The sequence below is a fragment of the Passer montanus genome, unplaced genomic scaffold (assembly GCF_014805655.1).
Source record: "Passer montanus isolate IOZ18808 unplaced genomic scaffold, ASM1480565v1 scaffold63, whole genome shotgun sequence".
NCBI classification, from domain to species: Eukaryota; Metazoa; Chordata; class Aves; order Passeriformes; family Passeridae; genus Passer; species Passer montanus.
Genome location: NW_024371371.1, coordinates 3,151,344 through 3,167,915, shown reverse-complemented (window position 1 = coordinate 3,167,915; position 16,572 = coordinate 3,151,344). Strand labels below are relative to the sequence as shown.

Sequence of the window (16,572 nt, the reverse complement as noted above, 5' to 3'; positions counted from 1 at the left end):
CCAGCCTGGGAGCAGGGCCCCCTCTCCTCTGAGTCTTCCACTGGAGCACAGCCTCCTCCAGGCATCCACCCGCTCCGGCATGGGCTGTGGGTGGATCTCTGCATCCCCCGTAGTCCCCAGGGGCTGCAGGGGCACAGCTCTCTCACCATGTTCTTACCACAGCTGCAGAGGAATCTTAGCTCTGGCCCCTGGAGCATCTCCTGCCCCTCCTTCTCCACTGACCTTGATGTCTCCATGTTGTTTCCCTCACATGTTCTCACCTTTTCCTCTTCTCTGGCTGGAAAAAGCTGTGTCCCCCTTTATTGTGATTTTCTTCTTAAATCTGTTAGCACAGAGGTGTTGCCAACCTCTCTCATTGGCCCAGCCTTGGCCAGCAGCACATCCATCCTCAGAGCCATCAGGCACTGGCTCTGCCAGACACGGTGGAAGCTTCCAGCAGCTTCTCACAGGAGCCACCTTTGTGGACCCCCTGCTACCAAAAGCCAGGCCCTGTAAAACCAACACAGGAGCTCATGCTCTCAAAGGTGACAGCAGCAGGTGGGGCATCAGCTGTGGGCTGGCTGAGGGCAGGTGTAGGTCACAGGGGAAGATGTGTTTGTGGGCAGGAAAGACTCCCCCACACTGTCTGACGGAACACTCTGAGCATTGCTGGGCAAAGCTCAGCGTCATTTTGGAGGTTTTTTAGCATTCAGAAAGAAAGAAGCCCAGTTCTAGGCAGCATTTATCCACTTCCTCTCTCCCCTGACTTTTCTAGGCTGCTGATTCGTGGAAAAGCACACATCCGTGATGGAAATGTTAGGGGTGTCTGTGTGGGCAGGCTGTGGAAACCCAGCAGGAGTGGGCTACTGTGAGCCCGAGCTGTGGTGGCCCTGGGGGTCGGCCTGGTGCCACAGCACAAACAGGGCAGGGCAGGGCAGTGCGAGGGTGGCAAGAGCCAGGGCAGCAGTGAAAGGCTTTCAGTGTGTGGGAGGAACAGCCCTGCAGGGATGGCTGCTCTAAGGAGCTGCCTCTGGGCCAGGGCTCAGCAGGCAGCTGGAGAGCAGCTGGCAGGAGGACTCAGCTCTGCAATCTGGACTTTGTGCCTTCATGGCATTGAACAAGTATTGCTTTCATCCCAAAAGTGTTCCTTCACACCTGTCCGACCTGTTGAGTTGAAGGGGAAGGAGGTCAGGACAGCCCAGGCTGTTTTGTAGGGACATGTATTTAATAATATGCCAGAACCATCTGAACAGCCACCCAGCCCAGACTGCCAAAGGAATGGGATGAATATAAACTGAATTAGCTTAATAATGGAAACAACCTGAAATACACCATGAGGTATAATATGATATACACATTTGTACATGTTGGCAAGAAGGATCAATAGATTTTAGCTGCAGAAGGAACTAAAAGAGGTACATGGCTCACCTGTCTTCCTGTAATAGTAACAAGTAGGTGCTGCAGGGTGGAATGGAGGCATGTTAACAACAACTGATTACATACAAACACTTTTACACATCTCTGTGACCTGTTTGTTTAATGGGAACATAGAGTATAAATTTCTAAACCTAAAAAAGAACTTGCTAGATAAAAAGAGAAATATTTATCTCAATAGCCCTGAAGCTGTATTTCCTTTTTGTGTTGCAGATGTTGGGTTTCGTTCCCCTTTTTCCTTTAGCATGTCTGTAACTGCAAGGGGTGGGTTGCCTCTGCTTGTTGAGTGCTGGCTTTGGGCTGTAGAAAGGCTTCCTGGAATTCTCTGGTGACAAAGTAGTAGCAGACACTATCGAGGCAGCAGTTGGACGTGGCAATGCACCTCATCACGGAGGAGAAGTTCTTCATGACATGGAGCAGGAAACAGGTAGCTCCAACGCTCTCCATAATGAACCTGGCAAGCAGCCCGAGGTAGGCTGGCAGAAAGCATATCAGAAATACAATCAGATTTGCATAAATAATGTGTACGGCTTTCTGGATCGATTTCTCCTCCGGTGAATTTGTGTTCAGATGTTTTTTGAGGTTCCTGATGACTTCTGTGGAGCAGAAGGTCAAGATTGCTAATGGGAGAGTGAAAACAAAGAAAATGGCCAGTAGGCTGAGGGCAGCAGGCGTGGGGGTGTAGGTCTGCAAGCAGAGAGCTGCGTGTCTGTGCCAGAGCTGGATGGTGGCACTGGCTACCACCAAGGCCCACAGGAGCCCGCAGAGGAGGGCAGCCTTTGATGGGGACCTGAAGGCCCTGGCTTTCAGAGGGTGCTTTATGGCAATGTATCGATCAATGGAGATGAATGAAATGATGTAGATGCTCACTAACATGTTGATAAAATACATTGTCTCTGTAAACTGGCAGAGCTTCCCTTGGGCTGACTTATTCCAGAGCAAATAAACCATGGAAGGCAAGGTGCAGATGACAGAGAAATCTGCAAAGACTAAATTCATTACATACACCCTGGTTTCTGTCCACTTCTTCATCTTGCAGGAGAACACCCAGAAGGCAAGGACATTAAATAGTGCTCCAAAAAAGAAAATGAGGCTATACAGAGCAAATTCAATGAGGCGAACATGGGGATGCAGTTCTAGATTTGTGGTGTTGCAGTTGTTGGACACATTCATTTTCCTGATGTACAGATGTTGTACGATGTTCTGAGACCTGAAATAGGAAAAGACATGGTAAGACCTCTTAGTAGCTATAAAAAAAGCACATATAAGTACATATGCCCTTGGTTAAAAATTTGAACTTTACAGAGCTGTCTTTCTCAGTCAGCCTGTGTCATCCTTTGGCATCCTTTGTCAAGCTTTGTTTATGTCCACACAGTTTATGAGTGTCTCAGGGTACATTTCCAGGAGGACATGGCAGACAGCCTTTATTAAATAGGGAGATCTTGAAGTGTGTGAGGGCAGGAGGCAACATTGCACTCAGAAGAGCCCCCACAGGTAGAGGGCACATCCTATGACTATGTGAACACTAATTCCTTAAGCCAGGCTGTGCAGATGATGTAAAATTACCCTTAGCTTGGTGTTGAGCTAGGCAGGGATTGCAGCAACCAAAACTAAAGCTCAGCACAACCCGTGAGCAAAAGGTGTTCTGTCAGTTCTACTGGTTTTGGCTTCAGGTTGGGGGTGAACGGGTGGGAGTGTGTAGCAAATGTCACTTCATAGAAAGCCTTGTGCTCTGGCTCTAGCTGGGAAGTTTCTGAGCCTTTGCACTGCCTTGTGAACCTGGAACAGCTCCTGGAAGCTGAGGAAAACAGCTGCACCTGCATTCCTGCACTCCCAAGGAGACCCTAAAGGAGAGAGTGAGGTATGCTGCTCTCCACCTCGCCAGGAGGGGAATGGGGGATGGAAGGATTAACCTGATTTTAAGTCCATTCATTCCAGGAGAGAGTAGGAGTCTGCAGATGCAAAGCAGAAGGCCACATCTGGAAGAGAGAATACCATTGCAGAGCAGGGATCTTGCTGTTAAGGGCTGAAATCAGATTGCTTCTGCTCCGGGTAGGCAGCCAGCCACCCTCAGAAATCCATCTTGTGAGGAGTAGCTGCTGAGCCTCTGTCACACTAGCTGCAAGATGCTTTGCAGGAGTATTAGTTGTGTGAAGAGTGTGAGTTCATGGGCTGATAAAAATCATCTTTCAGCAGAGCCCTTCCTGTGCAAAGTGGTTTCATGTGACAAGCACATGGAAAAATTCTCTGAACGGTGATTCTCAGTATCTGTCACTTTTGCTTGCATCTAAATTCACTTCAGAAAAAAAACAAACAAACAAAAAAACCCCTTTCAATGTAAAATAAGTTTTTTACAGAGTGAAGTGGGGAGGGATCTGGTGAAATCTTGCAGCTTTCAGAGACCTGGGAAGGGACACCACCTTTGCCTTGGTTAAGCAGTTATTTGCCCCCACCAGCAATTCAGATCTTGTGGCCAGTGGGTGAGGGCACTGCCTGCAAATCAGAATACAGACCTGAAGTGACGGAAAAATACACAAATAACTCAGTTTCTGGAGGGATGTGTAAGTGTCTTGGACAATAGCAGACACTAATGGAATGCAGGCACTGCTGCACAGTTCTTGTATGCTCAGGCCTGGCTTTCCCAACAGAGGCTTGCTGCTCACTGCCTGCATCCTTCAGAAAAGGGGACACTTGTCCCCTGAGGAAAACCCCTCTGCACTATGGACAGTACCAGCAGGGAACTGTCCCTGATTATGGCCAAAGTCTGACAGCTGCCCAGGTTTCTTTTCACTGCCATGGGATGCAGTGCCTGCAGCAGTGCTGTTCTGCAGTGCCTGCAGCAGCCTCTGCAGAGGTGCAGCCCAGGCAAACCACACTGCTGGGCTCTGCAGCAGCAAAGGGCTCTGGCCAGCGCTGCCTTTGGAGCTGCAGACCTGGCCCAGGGCAGTCCCCAGCAGCAGGACTCACAAGTGCTCCAGGCCACAGGGCAGTCCAGAGCTGGGAGGAGGATGGAGGAAACGAGTAGAGGGTTTAAAGCAGTCCAAAAAGCACTGATATGGTATGAGTGAGGAAAAAAAATCTTTAAAGAGGTTCAGCTTGACTAGCTAGCATATCCTGTGGCTGCTGAAAATGCTTCATGTGGGGCAGATGGAATGTCTGCAGCATCAGAGGGGCTAGACAGCAACTTACAGCTGTGACAAAAGGATGGAGACAGCTGTGAAACAGCATCTTGCTGCTGCTGGAAGACCAGCAATAGGCTGGGGCTTAACAGACAAGGTCACCAGTACTGTGTAGTCCTGCTGTCCCTACCACAGGCTGGGAAGAGCTGGTCAGCAGCTGTCCCCCAGCCCAGAGGCTGGTGACCATCTGGGGAGGAAGGCCTGGGCTGGATTTGTTTCCTCCAGCAGCTCAAGAAGCAGGAGGCTTCTGCCAGACCCTGAACAGAGAGGCTGGAGGAAGAGGTGCAAGGCAGAGGCTGAAGGCACAGGGGATGTTGTAGCAGCACTGTGGTGGCTGCATCCAATGTTTTTTTCCAGCAGAAAAGCAGCTGCACTGAAGGGGAAGTCTTGCATGAAAAATTCTTCTCCTTCCTTCTGGGAGAGCTTAAAAGTGGGGAGCCTGTGTGTGGGCAAGAGGCAACACGGCACTCAGAAGACCCCCACAGGCACATCCTGTGACAATGTGAACAGGGAGACCCAGGTGAGGGCCCTGCCATGGTACTGAAGTGAGGAGCTGTTCCTCTCTGTTTCCAAATAACATAAAGAAAACTGCAAACTGCCTGCTCCACCCTTGCTGCTGCTGTTCACACCTCTCTCAAATGCAAGGATCTAAGGCATAGCAGTTTGTTATCTTCTTTTCTGAAACGTGTGTTCTTTCAGGCTCATCTATCACTGCATCCCTTGAAAACTGTAATATGGTCATCCTAACCATGATCTGCTTTGATGGATGCTGGAAGGAGTTCTCTTAGACAAAAAAAATCTCTTAGAATCCTCGTTTCCCATATTGGGATGAATTAACTTCCAGTTCTCAGCTGCTGTGATATTCCAGGTAAAGTATCCAGAGAATACCTTGGAGTAAGAAACAGAAACCGGAAGGCTCAGAGATCACAGCCCACCCCAGGGACTCCTGCCTGGCAGGGCCCTCGCTGCCCAGCAGAAACCACACTCAAAGCCTCCTCTGCCTCCCCCCAGGCACAGCAGGACCACGCTCAGCAGTTCTCAGCCAGCAAGAGAGGAGGAAACAGTGATGTTACCTGCAGATTTAACGTGCCAAAGTCAGCAGCAGGTGCCACCCGAGGCAGGGCACGCGGGCTCTGTGCAGCCACACAGCCCCAGGCTGCCTGAGCAGGGCAGGGGCCCGGCACCAGCAGCTCCCTGGTACTTGAGGGTTTCCATAGCACCTCCTCCTGCTGCGTAAGAGCAGATTTCACATCAGTTAGGTTTTCAAATGCCAACCTTCTGGCCAAATCAATGGTAGCACTACTTTACAGTGAGCTCTGGCACCTCACCACTCTGCAGTTGCGGAAGGGGGTGTTCTATGGCTAACAGAGGTGGTCAGCAAGTGGGGATTTGAAATGCCCACTAGTGCTGAAGTCTAAGATAAGTAAAGCCAGGAACATGCAATAGCTGTCTGGATGGCCCCATGCAGCTCATGGTACACCTGAGTGTTGAGTTGTGCTTGCACAGCTCTGGACATGGAGGTGGGCACAGGGAGCAGCTTGGCACGCAGTATAGGGAAGCCTTCCCAGCCTCCTCAAAGGCTGCACTCAAACGGTGCCTTGGGTTGGGTTTGGTGCCTGGGGCACGGATGGAGCAGGAGAGGGTCATGATAGGGGCAGCATTAGGGCTCTGGCTTGCAGCCCTGTTTGAGCACAGGTACAGCCAAACCATCGGGGAGCTTCATCTGCCACCTAAGCCAAGGCCTCAGCATCTCACATGGGTGGCAAAGAGCCTCGCTTGTCAGTCTGCATTAACAGGAGTGGAGGGGGCAGGCAGAGCTGTAAGTCCCAAAGGGCTCAGTAATGGGCTGTTAATTGGTGTCAGTAATTAGCTGCTAGTGGGGGCTGCTTCACTGCACTCAGCCTTGGCACCTGGCCAGCTGCTGCACTGCTGTGTTGCAGGGATGCACTGGTGGTTGGCTGCTCTTTAGTCAGCACGATGGGCTCCGTGCTGGCTGGGGGAGCTGTGAGAGACAGGAGGAAGCTGGCTGGAGCTGGGGCACTGCCGAGGTGAGTGAAGGGTGGCAGGATGCCCGCAGGTGCCTGGCTCAGGAGCACTGGGTGGCACCGGGCAAAGGAAGCGCTGCAGCCCAGCTGCCAAACGGGGCTGTGCAGGGCAGAGCTCCAGGCACAGGATCCTGAAGATAAGGCCCACTCTGTGTCCCACCACAAGGCTTCTGCAGCTCGCAGCCATCCCATAACCACAGAGATGTGCGTGCTGATCACAGCCCTCAGGAGGCAAACAGGCATCCAGAGTCCTGGGTGTGCCTGTCACGGGAGGAGCAGCCAGTGTGCAAGGCAGGAGCCACGTCAGATACCTCAGAACCACAGGCTGATAAGACCCTTGGATAGCATCTGGCACTTGTGAGGTGCTGTGGAGGAGGGGGGCAGGGAAGCAGGGTGACATGAAATGCTGCAGTGGCTCTTTGGGTCACAGTGTGAAAGAGGGGCAGGAGGGTCACTGCAGATGTTCAGGGACAGGAAAGACCTGTGTGAAGAGAGCCACAAAGCAAAGGTGGGAGCTGTTTGCCTGTGTAGCTGCAGCTGCATTCCCCAGAGAGACTGATGCTTGAGTTATTTTTGAGTTAGAGCCCACGTGATGGCCTTGTTCACAACCACTGAGGCTGGAAGGAACCTCCTTCCATCAAAAAGAGGTTTCCACCAATGCTTTGCTCCGAGCCATTGTCTGAGGCTGTGTCCAGTTTGGTTCTGAATAGTTTGAAGGATAGCTCCACACATTCTCTGGGCAACCTGTTCTAGTGCTTGATCATTCTGAGCCTAATTTTTTTTAATGTTTTAACAAGACTTTTCTATATTTCAGTCTGTGCCTTTGCCTCTTGCCCTCTCAGCACTGTCAGGGAGAGGGCATAGGCAAAAGGCACAAACTGAAATATAGGAAAGTCTGTTTAAACATAAAAAAAGGTTTACTCCCTGCCACTAGGTGTTTATATACATGGATCAGATCCTTGAGAGACTTGTCCAGGCTGAATAGTCCCAGCTCTTTCAGCCTCTCCTCATACAAGAGATATTCCAGTAACTTAGTCATCTTTGTGGCCTTTCTCTAGACCTGCTCCAGTAAGTCCAGCTCTTTCTGGTACTGGGTACAGTCTCAGCAGTGCTGGGCAGAGGGGCAGGATTCACCTCCCCTGAGCTGCTGGCAGTGCTCCTTCCCAGGCAGCCCCAGCTGCTGTTCCCTCTCCCTGCTGCTGTGCACACTGCTGGCTCTCCATCAGCTTTATTTCCTCCTGGAGCCCAGGGTCTCCTCTGCCAGGCTGCTTTCCCAAGGGTATGGAGTCACTCCTCCTCAGCTGAAGGAATCGCAGGGACTGACTGTGCTGCAGCTCTCTGGGTGCTCTTTCCTGCCTTTCCTGGAGGGTGACATTTGAGGGACACAGCAGTGTTGAAGGGAAGAGCACAGCACGAGTGTCAGCTCACGGCAGGCCGGGCTGTAAAATGTGAGGAGATGAACAGCACTGGAAAATTACTTTGTGCCACCACGATCTGCAGGGGCTGCAGTTGATGGTGGGGACTAAAAACTGCCAGTGCCAGAAGGAGATGGAACACAGCCTGTGGAGTTCCAGCTGATTTGGAGGTGGTGATCTAGGAAAGAGCCCCAAAGAGGGGTGTAAGCTAGGAGGGTGAGGTGGCTGGGGAGAGAAGACCATGGATGTGGGACAGGGATGGATACAGGCTGGCCAAACTGTCTGGACTGATGAGCTCCACCACTGGAAGGGGCCAGGGAACACAGAGACATGGAGCAGAGGACCTCTGGGATGGTGGCAGCCAAGGAGCACTGGGGAAATCAGGCTGTGACAGTGGCACCTGCCTGCAGCAGTGTCCAGCGGGACAGGAGGATTCATCCCCCATGGAAGACAGGAGAAGGCTGCTCATGCTGGGTCTGCCTGAGCACCTGGCATTTCTTACCTCTCTTCTACCAAATCTCAAGATTCTAAACTGGTACAGATTACATCTGTTTGTGTTTGCTAAAATACAGTATACTAAGCAGGACTAAACAAAGTGGGTTTGGTTGTGGTGTGAAACAGGGGCAACACCTACATGGGATGCCTCAAACCTTCACAAGCCAGCCTGGGCAACCTTTGAAGGTACCTCCTTTGCCATGACAGCAAGGCAAAAACATTCTTAAACTTAGTTTGGGGTTTTTTCCCCTTTCCCTCCCTCAGTCATGAACATCTCTTTCTTATATAATCAGTTTGAAAGGTCACTTCATTATGCAATCGTTTGGGTTTGGAAGGTCTTCACCACATTCATATTCTAAATTCAAAGCTTAATTTATTTACAGTTTACTTTCATATGTCCAAGAAGGAGGAAAACAAAGATAGGCTAAGGATGGCAGTGTTTGCACAGCCATCCATGCTTTGTTCAGGGTGGGCTGCAGCAATACCCACCTGTGCAATGCTGTACAAATACATCTCAGGTTTGGAATTATTTTATATATGACCAGGCCATAATGGACCAAATCCTCAGTGCTCTTCAGCCTGCACTCCAGCCTATCCAAACTCGTTATGTTGATGCTAAAGACTCTCATCATTGATTTCCTGAGATGAAAAACTCCTTTTTGCTCTCTCTCTCTCTCCCCTCTCTAAGAATAATTTTGTTTCTGAGTGCCCTGTGTTTGAGTGAAGACATCTAATGCTTCAAGAGCTCCACCAGCTTTTTTCATTACTCTCCCTCAACCATAAAACACTAAAAAAAAAAAGAAAAAAGAAAAAGGGTTTGCTAATGGAAAGCAACAGAGGAGAGTGGAAGTAGGTCTAGTAATTGTAACCCATGCTCTGACCTTGTCTAGTCCCAGGAGAGCAAATCAATTTATCCTTGGCTTTCACCAGAAGTCTGTAATTTGCTTGTAGTTATCCTCCCCACTTCTGCATTTGGACAGAGGCACTTTCAGCCTGCAGAAGCATCACTCGTGCAATGTAGTACTTATGAGTGTTAGAGGCTTTTGTTTATACTTTTGGACTTGCCTATAGAACTGCTTTGCTCTCAGTATTCTAGGCATTACTAGCACAGGCTAGGCTGAAATGTGTGTATGCTAGTTTCCTGAAATAAAAGTGTTCCTAAAACTCACTGGATTCATCACCCTTCTTCCTCCTGCTTATTTTTCCACTTGCCTTCTAAACCCCATTCCATTTGGTTTCTCATAAATGTGGATGAGAACAAGCAGTTTAGCTCAGAGGTTTTTAAACTGGGAAACTTTTGCTGCAGGAGGCAGGACAGCCATCAGAGGGTACAGGGAGGGAGAGTGCTCCATAAACATCCACTTTTCAGAAGGAAAATTACCCCATCAGTTAAAAACTAGAAATAACCTGGCAGAGGAGAGGTGATAAATTAGATTCAAGTAGGTCTCACCTCATTTGAAAAGGTGATGATGAGTCTGTACCAAAAATTCCCAGTTACATCAGACTCTTTCCGTTTCCTGAAACTGAATGCAAATTTAGAAATTTAATAATAACTTTAATAAATGGAAATTAAAAATTTCCATTTTAATAATAACTTTCATAAATGGAAATTTAGGAATAGTGATTTTGACAAGATCAGTCAATAGCACCAAAGGACTGGGGACAGAGGGCAACCAGCTCATGATAACAAATGGGTTTTGCCTTCCTGTGCAAGCTACAGAGCATCAGCATAATAACATTGTGCCACTGGAGTGACAGGGCTGAAAGCAATGACACCACCCTGATCCTGCTGGGTGGTGTGAGCCACAGATCTGCCTGTGCAGTTGTAGAAAATGTAAAATGTCAGTGATGGGATGGAGTGGTAACCTTTGCAGGGCTGCCTTGTGGAGTAAAACAGTAAGTTGGTCACATTTGCTTTGCTTTTCAGGCCAGGGAGGCATATAAGCATATCTATAGATATCTATAAAAAATACATCTATCTTAACCTTTCCTTTGCAGGGCTGTGCTGACACACTGTGCTCAGAGAATAAAACAGAAGAGCAAAGAACATGAACTTGGCTGAAGAACATGTGTGTGAGATGTGCATATTTCTCACTTGCATGGACAGGAAGCAGGGAAAATGTGGTTTGGTAAGGTCAGCTCCAACTTCTGACACTGGAATTTAATTTTGAGCTTGGAAATCTTGGCTTTCAGCATCTCACAGTTAAAACTTGTGTGAAGTTGTGCACCAGTGGAGAGCCACTGATTTACATCAAGGCATGTTTACTCTTACTTAATCACTCTGTTATCAAACCACTCATCAAAGGTAAGGAACTGACATAGCAGGACACTTCCACTCCCTGGCCTCGTGCCAGACACACCCTTTTGCCCAGAACCCTGACAGCTCTGCCAGCAAATACAGGCTTCCCATGGGCCTCCCACTTCCAGACCTCCCTGCTGCCTAGGAACATAAAACCCCAACATTTGGGTGGGAAAATTGGCCCAAGAAGACCCCATGTGGTGGCAGTGGCTGCTCCCCTTCCCAGCAGTGAGTGAGCAGGGGCTGTGCAGGACAGTGAGCTCATCAGGGAGCACATGAGGAAGGGAAAACAAGAACCCCATAAAGCTGTGCAGGACAGTGAGCTCATCAGGGAGCACATGAGGAAGGGAAAACAAGAACCCCATAAAGCTGTGCTGGACCCCATTTCACTGCCAAGTTCATTTGGTGCCTGGCTCTGTGTCTGCTTTGCTCCAGTACTCTTCTCCTGTGTGATAGCCTTTATCACCACAGCCTGATAGCAAATTTCCCCACAGCCCCTTTGTACAAATATCTGCAGTGCAGATTCCAGGTGTCACTGATAGGGCTCCTGAGCCTGCACATAAATAACCCTGCACCTTCTCGTGCCTCTTTAGGGCAGGGCTTCCCTTGGTGCTGGTCAGGGACACCTAAACCTGCCCAAGCTTTGTGGCTGCAATAGTGACAGCAGTGACCCCTTATCTGGGTCCCTGCCCTTTACCTCTCCCTAGCTTCAGTGGCTGAAATACTTGCAGTGGTTTAAAATACTCATTTATGGCAGTATTGGTTGTTTTGGAGAAGAAAAGACCTCCTGTGGGAGGTTGGTCCTTAAGGAGCAGCACAGGTATCTCCTGACCTGGAGCACAGTGATGGGACCAACTTGTGCAGCTACTTCCAGAGCCCTGGGGTGGGTTAGAGCACTGAGCCCCTATCATTGTCACTGCTTTTTAATGAAGGGGTGGCACCATTGTTGGGCTGAGAACAATTTATTGCTCAGATAAACATCAGTCTCAGAGGCCCTGAGATTTATGAGAGCAAGCAGTCAGCCACAGCTCAAAGTAGTCACAAGTTCTTTGTTACGAGGCAATATAGAACTGTCTGATACAATGGACAGTTGCCATAGGGTTATTTTGCATTTCTAACCCATCACCTTTACTCACTTCTACTGCACTGTGGATACTGTTATCCAATGGGCTGTTAGTACATGTACACACAAATGCTTCTATTATAACATCAAAACTCTTGCTCTATACAACCACACCCCGACACTGTAAATCCTTCATCTCATCAATGCAGTTTCTCACTTAGTTAAGGCATATTCTTACTTACAACTGTAGAAACATAAATTTATGATTTTTGTGCTTAATGTCTTTGTACTTTATTTTTACATCAATCCAAGCTTCTTTCAAGTCTACAGATCAAACCCTCCTGTGTCTGTGGAAGTTTATATCTTTCCATTTCCCACAAGCCCTCTCCCAGCACACCAATGCTCCCCACCTGAGAGAAATCGTTTTGGGGTTATGTGCTGGGAGTCTCCATCTGCTGTGCCTGGCACCACTGCTGCACACAGAGCAGGCTCTGAGAAAGCCCTGGACCCTGAGGCCCCTGAGTGAATCTGCTGCTGGTGCTGCCTGAAATACACTGCCCAAAATCACCCTCCAACGCAATGAGAGCAGGCTGTGACCCTTTGGGCCACACTGGGCAGGAGCCTCTGGGGACACGTGTGCTGCTCTAAGTTGCTTATGTGACTTCAGGCTATTGCTTCATCCCAGCAACTCCTAAAATGAGCATTATTTCTCTCACTGCATCAGTATCTTTTTGGCATTTCAACTGAGATGTCAGTGACTCTACTCACCATGGCCTTGAGCACAGTATAGTGTGTCCCACACACAGAGGAAACCTCTCATCTGGTAGTTCTCCTTTCCTCCTTGAAGTAAAAGGTCAGGGGAAAATCAGCCTCTTCTGCTGGTATTACCAGAAGCCATAGGACACAAATGAGATGTGATGTTTATTTTTTGCTCCTAGACCCCTAGGTTTAAAAAACTTGCAAGCACAGGAAGTAACCTTCCATGACTTATTTCCATTACATTTGAAAGCAATTTCCCAGTTTGCTGCAAGGTGACAGAGTTCTCTGTTGGTTTGTTGAAGTGCTGGGGTGCCTGAACACCGTTCCCATTAACCCTTCAGTGCCACAGCAAGGAGGATGCTGTGAGCACACAGCTACCCACCTCAGCCCTGTGTGTGTTCAGGGATCCCCACCAGCACACAGGGGGAATTTCCTTCTGTCCCCTGTGCTGAGGGGCTGGAGCAGTGAATGAGCTGGGGTGAGGACAGAGGGGGGCTCTGGGCACAGCAGGATGGGGAGCTGGGCCAGGCACCTCCAGCACCCACCCTGCCCAAGCCTTCCTGCCCCCACACCCCCACCTGTGAGCTGCTGCCCCATGGCTGTGTTCTGGTCCCTCTCACACCAACATAAACCCTCAGTGACAATTTATCAGCCAGACAGATGTAGATCCTCAAACAGAAATACCCAGGACCAGTAAATCCAAGCAAAACCATGTCCTCTCAGGGAAAGAAACAGGGAGCAAGGAAGAAATTATTTGCTCACCTTGCTTATGTGTTTAATGAAACCAGTCATGGTTCCTCCTTTCTCTTCCATTCAGTTACATCAATTTCACTGTAAGCCTTTTATCTCAGGAAATCTCTACTTGATTTGCTTTCCCGATTGCAGATCACTGTGTTGCTTTTTCTCTAAACAGAGATCAGTCTCCATTTTGCTCACAGCCAATTTGCAGTGGCTCTGCCAGGACTTAATACTATTTTTCTTATCACCCTGCTGGATGCTATAACACCCGAGGTGACCAGAATGTTATAGTCAGGGGAAATGGTGTCTGAACTAGGTGTCTAAAGGTCATTTATAAACTTTGTAGCATCATTTCCAGATAAGACAGTTTGGAAGTGCAAGAGCTTGCACTCCAAAATTCAGATTAGCCCCACACCGTGTGGGCAGATGTTCATGACAGTGATATTTCCTCTTGACATTTGAGCACTTGCAGCTCTCACAGCCTCAAGCCTCCATCCAGGAGGCAGGCCCCTGTTCCAGTGCAGGAGCACCTCAAGTCCTAAACAAGTTCCAGGCTGCTTTTAGGTGCTCCACCTACCTAGTAAAAGTAATTCCTGCCTGAAACAACTTGGGGTTTGAAATTGCCAGTTCTGAAGACACTGGCATCACCAAGGCAAGCCAGAACAGAGCCCAAGCAGCCCCCTGTGAGCAGGGCTGTGTCTGCTGGGGCTGATCCTCGGCTTTGGTACCTTCAGTTAGAGTGCTTTGCTGACACCAGTGTTAAATTTGGCTGGGAAAACTGATGCTCAAATTTTTAATGCAGACAAAGAGAGGAAATGGGTTTATTTGTGGTGTTAAGGTCTGTTTGGCAGATGGCCCCTCAATACCACAAGAATCAGGTGTGAATAACACCAAGCTGTGGCGTAATTCAGGCTTCTATTTTGACCATTTGAGCTGATTATTTAGAGAGCAGTGAGGATGGCGTCTCAAATTCAGGCTGCTCTGGTGGCAGCAGGACCCACGGTGCAGCAGGGACCTGGGACTGGGACATCACTTGGAACTGCTGAGGACATTTTAAGTACTTGCAGCTGGGCAAAACAAAGCTGAATAATCCAGGAGGTCCAGAATTATTCTGGGGGTCTGGCTGTGTGCAGCTGAATGTCCCAGGACACCCTAGTTGTTCATCCCTCCCTCATGGCCTTTGCTGTGGCACTTGTGCACCCTTCAGAGGGGACAGGGGCAGCGGACACCAGGCTCAGCTTGTTCACCTGGGTTTTGGAGCCAGGAGTGCAGAGAGGTGAGTGGGGGATCTGGTAACCTGCTAAACCTGGGATAGCTGGCAGCTGGGGGGCTTTTTAGGGAATCACTCCACAGTGGCCAGGAGCCAGCTGTGCTCTCTCAGGGCACCCACAGCTGTGGCAGCAGGGCAGCTTCTGATGGCTGAGAGACTCCCCTTGCATTTGCTCTTGCCCAGTGCTGAAAAAAAAAAAAAAGAAAAAGAAAATTCTGGGAATGTCTGTTAAAGTGCAGAGCACAGGGACCTCTCTGGCTTTTAGCACATCCCAGGAGCCTTAACAGGCCTTGAAAACAGAGATGAGAAAAAGTCATTAAGCTTTTTCCTCGTTTCCAGAGCTTATTATCTACCTTCTTCTTTGACAGCCTTTTTTTGTGATTCAGCATAGGGCAAGTAGTGCTTGTATGCTTATGCCTCACAGCTCCTGCTGTGAGAAATGTATCCTAGGAAATTGGTCACTGATACATCTGTTCAGAATTATTGTTGTCTTGATGTCTTGAAAGCTAAAAGAGTTAAATCTTATTTTCTCCTGGGTGATTTTTTTTAAATCTTTGTTTGGGCAAGTAGTGCTTGTATGCTTATGCCTCACAGCTCCTGCTGTGAGAAATGTATCCTAGGAAATTGGTCACTGATACATCTGTTCAGAATTATTTTTGTCTTGAAAGTTAAAAGAGTTAAATCTTATTTTCTCCTGGGTGATTTTTTTTTATCTTTGTTTGGTTGTGGGTTTTTTTTCCTTGTTGTTTTTTTGGTTTTTTTTGTTTTGTTTTGTTTTTCTTTTCTGCTGTGAGCAGAGGCTCTACTTCATAGCACCTCTGTAGCCTTCGAGCTCTGCTCCAGGAGCTTTACCTGCCATGCACCCACCTGCCTGAGCCACAGGGAGAGGGAAGAGGCCGGTGAGGACTCCAACGAGCCAAAGTCCTTCCCTTATTGCTCTGGAGATTTTCACACAGGGAACACCCTGTTTCTGTACCAGGCTGTCTTTCACACAGACATTACTGACTTCAACATCCCAAGCAATACATTTGTTTTGCTTTTTCTTTGCCTTTTGGGTATCTATTTGCCCCCAGTGCTAAATTAAAGTCTTTTTTTACAGTTTGATGTCCATTTTATTTAATTTCCAGGTTCTCTGAGACACACAGACCTCTCCCCTGGCATGGAGGACATGTCATCCCGCAGGTCTCCTGGTTCCACAAGGACCACAGTGCTGTGCTCACCTGCTCCACCACACCCCATCTTTTGGGGAAGCTGAAAGGCTGGAGAGGAGCACAGACCTCAGATCTGCACTAACAAACACCACAAGAACAACAGAGAGATCTGAAACCCCGTGTCAGCAGTGTGATCCAGGCTGGGAGACCCAAGGCTGCAGCTCAGGGCCAGTACATCTCTGAGACACTCTGGGGCTTACAGCCCTACAAGGACGTGAGGATTTATAAAGATCTCTATTTTTTTTTTTTTTAAGAATCTTTAAGAAATAAAAAACACAAGCCCAAAACTCAAACAAGAATTACATTGATTTCTGAGAGCAGCAAGAGGAGCTGGCATTGATTTCTGAGAGCAGCAAGGGAAGCAGAGCTGTCACCTCCTTTGGGACAGATGACCCAAGTTTATTTTGAGTCAAAACCAACCAGAGTTTTTCTTCTACTGAATTTTTCAGTCTTTGTCCTGCAACATTTAATCCTCTGTGATTAATTACACCCTGATTTACTGCGATCAGAGTAGATGGGGCCACAGAGAGCCATGTACAAAATAAGAATCATTCTTTACATAAGCCTCTTAGTTCATGTAAATTGTAACTTTTCGAAAGCTGGCAAAGGGAGTTATTTTCATTACCGCAATTTCTGTGGCTGTAATTAGTCCTGTAGGAGGATTATTACTTCTCTTATCATTACT

The 16,572-nt window shown here is 48.5% G+C and overlaps 2 protein-coding genes across 2 annotated transcripts in view; one reads left to right on the top strand and one right to left on the bottom strand.

Moving 5' to 3' along the window:
* Positions 1 to 1,653: 1,653 nt before the first annotated feature.
* LOC120511190 (G-protein coupled receptor 35-like) lies at positions 1,654 to 2,586 on the bottom strand. The gene has a single exon (XM_039727928.1). It carries the CDS (start codon positions 2,584 to 2,586, stop codon positions 1,654 to 1,656), a length of 933 nt encoding a protein of 310 aa, XP_039583862.1.
* Positions 2,587 to 6,569: 3,983 nt separating this feature from the next.
* The window catches only part of LOC120511189 (pinopsin-like), a 32,935-nt gene continuing 22,932 nt past the window's right edge, over positions 6,570 to 16,572 (top strand). The window contains exon 1 of the mRNA XM_039727927.1: positions 6,570 to 6,640. Coding sequence (XP_039583861.1) covers positions 6,570 to 6,640 — 71 coding nt within the window. The remainder of the gene's footprint in view (positions 6,641 to 16,572) is intronic.